Raw genomic sequence first — 7,849 nt, 5'->3', positions numbered from 1 at the left:
CGGACACCAATCTCAAACTCTTATTGTTTTGCCCCACCCAGGACAATATTTTACCAATACATAAAGATCTTCAAAAGGATTAGAGTTGTTGAAACCATTACATACAACTTTTCCATCAAAGGAAAGACTTGTTATTTAGAGAGTATCACCTGGAGTGATGGTCATATTGCCGAACAAGAGTTGAAAATTTATAGTTTTGGGACATAATCTTTTCGTAAATTCACAAACAATAACAACATCGTAAGTCCTCCGTAAAGTCTCAATTCCAGGCCATAACCCCGAAGATTCTACCAAGGATGCCACAGCTCGTGCTCTTTATCTAACGGCCAAAAGTTCTCTTGCTGGTGTTTCAGTTTTGGCACCACTTTATTGGGATCCTACACAAGTCCTACAAATGTTGTGTGACAATAAAAAATCCATAATTAAATAAATAAAATGACGTATATAATTTTAAAAGTCAGATTTATTACCTTTGCGGTACAAACCCTTGCATCCCATGAAGTTTGGTATCCATACAAGACGGATTGATCACTTGGATCACCCCAAGGTCTCCCATTTTCCTTAGGAGGCAAAAGATGCATATCATCAATAATTTGTCTAGTTGAAGGTTTTGATGGATATTTCTTCTTTACCTTCTACTTCCCCAATTTTCTTTTACCCTTGTCATCAACATCAACAACACTTATTTCAGTCATTTCTTCTTCTTGAATCTCTATATTTGGTTGTTGAGAAACTTCAATTGCACGTTTAAGCATATTTTCTTCACTTGCTCTGCCAATGACTTTTCACTTGGACACCACTAAGACGTAACACAACATACGTCTGGAAAAAATAGAATTTTCGAGTCGTAGAAAAAATTAACGGCTGGGGAGTTGAACAAGATCCAGCCGTCACAGACCTTACAATTGGGACCCAAGTGTTACGGCTTGGTTGATTCCTATTACGGTTAGGAATACCTATCCGTTGGTTTGGTTAGGAAAAACCTAGACGTACCAAAGAAATTACAACCAGGAAATCAAAATTTCCAGTACGTAGTGACTGAGAGTTCTTAGTTTCTCAGCCAAAATTTAATGACTTACGACTGGGAATATAAAAACTCCCATCCATAAACAGTTTCAAAAATCGTTTCTGAAATCAAAGTTTGTCGAGTCCAATAAGATAACCATACAAAAGCATAAATAAATAATGAATCTTTATTTGAAGATGATGAATCTAAATTTGTTGTTTAAATGTGTTGTATTTTATTTCTTTTGTTGTCTTTGGCCTTTTCTAATGTCTTCACCTTAGTTTATACGAAGAGTTTAATCGACGATGAATCTATTTAGAATCGACGATTAACCATTCTCGAAACAAGTTGGAGGAGAAGAAGATAAAAAGAAAAATAAGAAAATAAGAAGAAAAGAGATGATGAGGATGACTGATTTAGATCTACGTTTTTTTCCTTCTTGTTCTTAATTAGATTAGACTAGTTATGATAAGGACAATATATACTAATAAGTCAAATTTATTGGGGGCATTTTTTAACTTTTACAATAATCAGGTCCCTACATATCTACATTTTGACCACTATAATTCAGTGCGACCCCAAATCCACCGGGGTTAGAACACCAATAATATTATGATTCTTAATATAACCTTTATTCTTTCTCTAGTTAGAAGAACACAAAGTCTCGAGTAGGTATTTTTGTTTCATAATTAATTTTATTTTAGAAATATAACAGTTTATTATTCTTACCAACAAAAAGAAAAACCCCCAAAAAGAGGACTCTGGATCACCCGTCTCCTGATAGTGTGTTCCTTTGGTCCCTTCGATTATATGCCAGCTATGTGGCGTCCACTTTGTCTCGGTATTTTGAGGCTCATCTTTATTAGAAGATGATGAATCAGTTTTAGTGCGTCGTTTTTGATTCCTTTGTTGATTTTGACATTTTTTTTTGTCTTTACCGTAGTTTATACGAATAGCTTAATCGATGATGAATCTTTATAGAATTGACGATTAACCATCCTCGAAACAAGTCGGAGGAAAAGAAGATAGAAAGAAATAGAAGAAAGAAAAAGACCATAGGAAATTGATTTGGATTTAAATCTTTTTCCTTACTTGTTTTTATTCTTAATTAGATTAGACTAGTTATGATAAGGTAATAAGTCAAATTTGTTCGGGACATTTTTAACTTTTACACTAATTGGATCATCATATCCACATTTAAATCACTATAATCCAGTGCGACACCAAATCTATTTGGGTTGCAGCACCAATAATAAGACTCTTAATACTTTTATTCTTTCTCTAGTAAAAGTCTTAAAATCTCATGTATCATCGTTTTAAAATTAATTTTATTTCGGAAATGTAACAGTCTATTATTCTTATCGAAAATAAAAAGTCACAAAGAGTGGACTCCAGAGTGTGCCCTCAGGTCCCTACTCCCTTCGGTTACATGCCGCTTTGTGGCGTCAGCTTTCTCCCGGTGTATCCAGATTCTCGGTGGGTAAAGCACTAGATACCAAACCCGGACCGGCCCGCCAACACAGTCGAGTGAGAAATTTCACTTGTAACATCCCAAAGACAAAGAAAGGTATACAAATACATCACTCGCTCTACTTTTCTCTCTCAATTTTATTATTCTCGCCGTCGGTAGCGTCACTTCATTCAAAACCCATTCTTTTTGTATCTTCAAATTTCTAACTTTTTTCTGTATCATTCCACGTTGATGTCGAATCAAGATTTGTAGGGTTATTCTTTCTTTCTGAGGTAACTTCTTATCTAGTATCTTGTTTCATTTGTAAATACTTACATAGTTGTATGTATTTCTAGAAAATCACAGCAGTTTTGTAAGTTTAGCTATAAATGCTTCTCATTGTTTGAAATGGATTACCATAAATTTCAGATTTTTTTTTTTAGGTTAACACACTTTTTTTTTTAGATAAAGCAGTAGTTTTTCTTAATTTGTTTCACTTATCATTTATTACTCAGTGTAGATCCAAGAGTTTGAATTTTTGTAGTTTCTATATTCAGGTAAAGTTAACTCTTTTTAGGGTTTTGGGTACCTCTTCTTTCTCATTTTCTTGATGGGTTTTTGGTTTTCTCAGTTGTTCATGATGCCCCCAGTTTTGTCTTTATTTCAGTGAGGGAATTTTTATCTCTTTACATGATTATTTGTTTCTTTGCTGATTTTTTTTCTAGGTTAGTGATGGAAACTGGGGGTAATTCCCTTCCATCAGGCCCTGATGGGGTGAAGAGGAAAGTATCATATTTTTATGATCCAGAAGTTGGAAATTACTATTATGGACAAGGTCACCCGATGAAGCCTCATCGCATTAGAATGACACATGCACTCTTGGCTCATTATGGCTTGCTTCAGAATATGCAAGTCTTAAAGCCTTTTCCTGCTCGAGATAGGGATCTCTGTCGGTTTCATGCCGATGATTATGTTGCTTTTTTAAGAAGTATCACTCCAGAAACCCAGCAGGACCAACTTAGGCAGCTAAAGAGGTTCAATGTTGGTGAAGATTGCCCTGTTTTCGATGGTCTTTATTCTTTCTGTCAGACGTATGCTGGTGGGTCAGTTGGTGGTGCTGTGAAGTTAAACCATGGACTTTGTGATATTGCAATAAATTGGGCAGGTGGGCTTCATCATGCTAAAAAGTGTGAGGCTTCTGGATTCTGTTATGTGAACGATATCGTCTTGTCAATTTTGGAACTTCTCAAAACACACGAGGTTTGTGATTTAAGCTTAGTTCTTATTCTAGTTGTTATTCATGACTATAGGTTATACAGCTCTTAGTCGTTCGCTTAAAACTCTAGTACCTTAGTTGTACTAGTCACTGAAGTTTGAACTTCTAACTCGAGGTTGAAACTCATACATATATATGTACTCCAACTTCGAGAATAAATGAGAGTATCTTATGCTAAAATCTAGATGACAACTATGGACTTCAATTAAATTGATTTGAATGTTCCATTAAGAGCGTTTTAGGCAAGTATTGATGATTGATTCCCTGAGGAATCTAGTGCATTTGGTATAATATTTAGTTCCATCTATTCTTTGTTTCCATTTTTATATCTGATTTATATGTATTGTCCATGTCGCAGCGGGTCCTATATGTGGACATTGATATCCACCACGGAGATGGAGTAGAGGAGGCTTTCTACACAACTGACAGAGTCATGACTGTTTCATTCCACAAATTTGGCGATTATTTTCCAGGCACAGGAGACATACGAGACATTGGACATGGGAAGGGGAAATACTACTCCCTGAATGTACCCCTTGATGACGGGATTGATGATGAGAGCTACCAGAACTTATTCAAACCACTAATGGAGAAAGTGATGGAAATTTTCCGGCCTGGAGCCGTGGTTCTTCAATGTGGCGCTGACTCCTTATCTGGTGACAGGTTAGGTTGCTTCAATCTTTCCATAAAAGGTCATGCTGAGTGTGTGAAATACATGAGATCCTTTAATGTGCCGTTGCTGCTGCTGGGTGGTGGAGGATATACGATACGTAATGTTGCTCGTTGTTGGTGTTACGAGGTACATATGAAGTTTCATTAGTTTCAAATTGATGAAAATTTATTTGAGCTGTTTTTATCACTCGTATGGCCATATTATATATCAGAACACCTTGAAGTTTAAGACTACCCATATTCAACTTCTTCACGGAAGCTGCTATAAATGCTTAATATAAAATGAATATGCTGTTTTTTGTTACTAGTATTGCATTTCAAGTCAGAGAGGAGTTACAACGAGGGTGATTTGAGAGTTTCTTTCTTCTTTTTGAATACATCAGCTACAACTTAGCATCTTATACCCAAATCATGATTAATAAAAGTTTATGAGCATGTGAAAAGTGGTTGGTGTCCAGTAACAACCAATCCTGGTTCGATAATGCAATTCCGGGAGGAATCTCTAAGGGACAATTGTTGTGCCCTTAGCATTATACCACTCAAAATTGAAACTGGAATTGGTTTATCAGCATTCAGTTGATAAGATTGTATAGTTGTCATTTTTGTTACCTATTTTATATAAATCTTGATGGGCATCAGCAAGCATCCTGTTTAAACTCCTAGTTGTTTATGTTAATGTGACATTGAGATATAACTTGTTAGAATTGAAGGTGTACTCGGTACATGTTGCTTGGAATTATGGATTTCTGAAACTTTTTTCTCAAAGGGGCTTATTTAAGCTGGTTGTACTTAGATAGGTGGATGATATTAGTTAGGGACAAATGCTAAGCTGTATTACCTTCTTGAACTTAAAGATCAAGTTCCTGTTATGTGGCAGAGATGATTCTTGTATGTTGAATCAAGCTTTTTTGGTTTTCCCAACTCAAGAGTTCATTCTTATTATGCATATAAAGTTCATGAAATTGTAGCGTTTTGTCTGTCATATTCATAAGTCTTACCAATTAGTCACCTGCTATGTGCGTTTACTTGTTCATTTCCTGGTTACTTGTAGCTTCTAATATTTTTGTATATTGGGAGCAGACAGGAGTCGCACTTGGTGTAGAAATTGAAGACAAGATGCCACAGCATGAATACTATGAGTATTTTGGTCCTGATTATACTCTCCATGTTGCTCCCAGTAATATGGAGAACAAGAATTCACGTCTGATATTGGAAGAGATAAGAGGGAAGCTTCTTGAGAATCTCTCGAAGCTTCGGCATGCACCTAGCATCCAATTTCAGGAACGGCCACCCGACACAGAGCTTCCAGAGGTCTATTTTCTGCATCTATTATCTTTATTAAATTTTAGCTGTTACCTCTACATCTCTCCTTCTCACTCTCTACTACATATCACTGTTTCTGTCTTTCCTGCACTGATAATTACTGGAAGCTTCACCAGTGGATGCACTTCCCCTATAATTGTTAGCACATGGGATGTGATACTAAGGGTACAAAAAACATTGTCGTTCAATTAATAAACGTTAGTGTACTTCTTTTGGAAAGGACTATCATTGTTTTTCGAAATAAACTCATTTCCTTTCTGAAGTTGTCGCTGTTTTATTTCTCAAGTTAGACTCAAAAATTGTTTTTAATAGTGATGTGACAAGTACAAATATGACTTCTAGTTCCAATGTCTGAAAGCTAAGTCATCAAATGCTGAATGCAGGGAGATGAAGATCAAGAGGATGCAGATGAGAGATGGGGTCCTGATTCTGACATGGAAGTTGACAACGAGCGGTACTTTTCTTATGTCTTTTCCTTGTTTTGCTGTGACGTGATCTAAAAATCTCTTTTCTACCGGCTGTTAACATTTTGGTTCTGCTTACAGTAAGCCTCTGGCAAACAACTCACAGCCTGCAAGAGCGAAGAGAGAAGTCGTCGAACCTGAAGTTAAAGAGATGGTATTTCCTGTTCCTGATCTCAAATTTGATTTACTGCATGTAAGCTTATCAATAATCAGATAGTAGACGATGTTACTCATGTAGAGTCATTTTTCACCAAATTAGGTTTTATTCTTAAAGTTGGTAAGGGAGTGTTTTGCTGTACAAGTATTGGACTAAAAACATCATAACAATCATATGAAAGAGTTTGAAATGAGTAAATGGTTTATTTATATTTGGGTGCCACTGATAATGCATCTCATCTTGTAGGAGGATCAGAAAGTTGCAGTTGAGCAAGTCAAAGGCGTGGAAACAAAAGCTGAAGAAAACTCAGGCTCCAAGGTGAATTTTCTAAATACACTCCTTCACAAAGCAAAAAATGGTTTAAGATGCCTTATTTCTTATCCTATGCCCCACTTGGTTGAAAATCAAAACACAGCCACCAGAGTGACAATATAACGCAAACAAGTTGTGTTGGTCTTATCGGACCAGTTCGTCTGGACCAACAGGCTAACGTGTGCCTACCAGAATAGTGAATACCATTGCATTGAAGACCAAGTATACTCATTCCTCCACCCTAACTTTTTTCTGCTTGTTTGGTTCTCATTTTCAGGCTCCAGATGCAGTTCCTATGTCAATAGATGAACCAACACCTGTGAAAGTCGAACAAGAAAACATGACCAAGCCATCTGACCAGTCTGCTCAGATGTACCCCAAACCATAAATAGTAGAACGTTAATTTACCAATGGTAACAGCAGCAGTACGTTGATCTGTAAATCTATCAATGAGCTATATTTATGTTGGGTGGTCTTTTGTTTATTATTTTTCTTTGCTTCTTTTTGCCAGGTGGGTTTAGTCACTTTTGTGCTTATTTTTTGCTCCTGTACATGTAATGCTGAACTAATAGGGTAAGGTGAGGTGAGAGACCCCAAACCCACCACCAACTTTTTCTAGTTTTATTTGTTGATAGTGAGTTTCTCCCTCTGTTACGAGATGCATTAATTCTGGAGTTTTGACTCCCGACATTTTTAACTTATTGGGCACATTAATGAAAGGGAACTTCCGTAGTGATATTGGATATCTGACTAATGATGAAACTATTCAGTTTGTGTGAAATATATTCTTCTTCACCACAACTTTTAGTTTTATTCTGTATCGATTTTGCTGTTGCAAGTATGAAAATGATTTACATGGCCTTTGTCAAACCCTGGCTATCCTTGTGTACCCTAAGAGCAAGAATGTGTTGGTGTGTTAGTATGTAGTGGAGAATTGCTCATGACTTTTGAACTCATGTCACCGGTATTATCATCACCAAAAGACCTTACCAGTTATCACTCTGCAACACTGACATCAGCAGAAATGTGGAGTCTGATCAGGTCTTGCTTTTCCTGTAACCAGAAAAGGAGAAAGATCTCACATAAATAAGATAATTTCTCAGTTATGTCACCAATCCATTGTAGTCCAGCCCGGTTAGGATACCTGGCTTTCACCCAGGCGACCCGGGTTCAAATCCCGGCAATGGAA

At 36.6% G+C, this 7,849-nt stretch overlaps 1 protein-coding gene and 1 non-coding gene across 4 annotated transcripts; both read left to right on the top strand.

The window, feature by feature from the left end:
* The first annotated feature begins 2,597 nt into the window (after positions 1-2,597).
* On the top strand, positions 2,598-7,407 carry LOC113283549 (histone deacetylase 19-like). 3 transcript variants are annotated; one of them, XM_026532853.1, is made up of 8 exons: positions 2,598-2,749; positions 3,182-3,716; positions 4,091-4,531; positions 5,485-5,715; positions 6,111-6,181; positions 6,273-6,345; positions 6,595-6,666; positions 6,938-7,407. In XM_026532853.1, the coding sequence occupies exons 2-8, from the start codon at positions 3,189-3,191 to the stop codon at positions 7,046-7,048; spliced, it is 1,527 nt and encodes a 508-aa protein (XP_026388638.1). In that variant the 5' UTR covers positions 2,598-2,749; positions 3,182-3,188; the 3' UTR covers positions 7,049-7,407. The 3 variants fall into 3 exon arrangements, with proteins under 3 accessions (XP_026388638.1, XP_026388640.1, XP_026388639.1); XM_026532855.1 differs by lacking the exon at positions 2,598-2,749 and adding an exon at positions 2,899-3,013; XM_026532854.1 differs by lacking the exon at positions 2,598-2,749 and having other exon boundaries at positions 3,189-3,716; positions 6,938-7,073; positions 7,172-7,407.
* A 368-nt stretch (positions 7,408-7,775) lies between these two features.
* Positions 7,776-7,849, top strand: TRNAE-UUC. The gene has a single exon. It is a non-coding gene; the product is annotated as a tRNA-Glu (tRNA).

This window comes from Papaver somniferum, chromosome 5, assembly GCF_003573695.1.
Source record: "Papaver somniferum cultivar HN1 chromosome 5, ASM357369v1, whole genome shotgun sequence".
NCBI lineage: Eukaryota > Viridiplantae > Streptophyta > Magnoliopsida > Ranunculales > Papaveraceae > Papaver > Papaver somniferum.
This window is presented reverse-complemented; position numbering and strand designations above follow the sequence as displayed.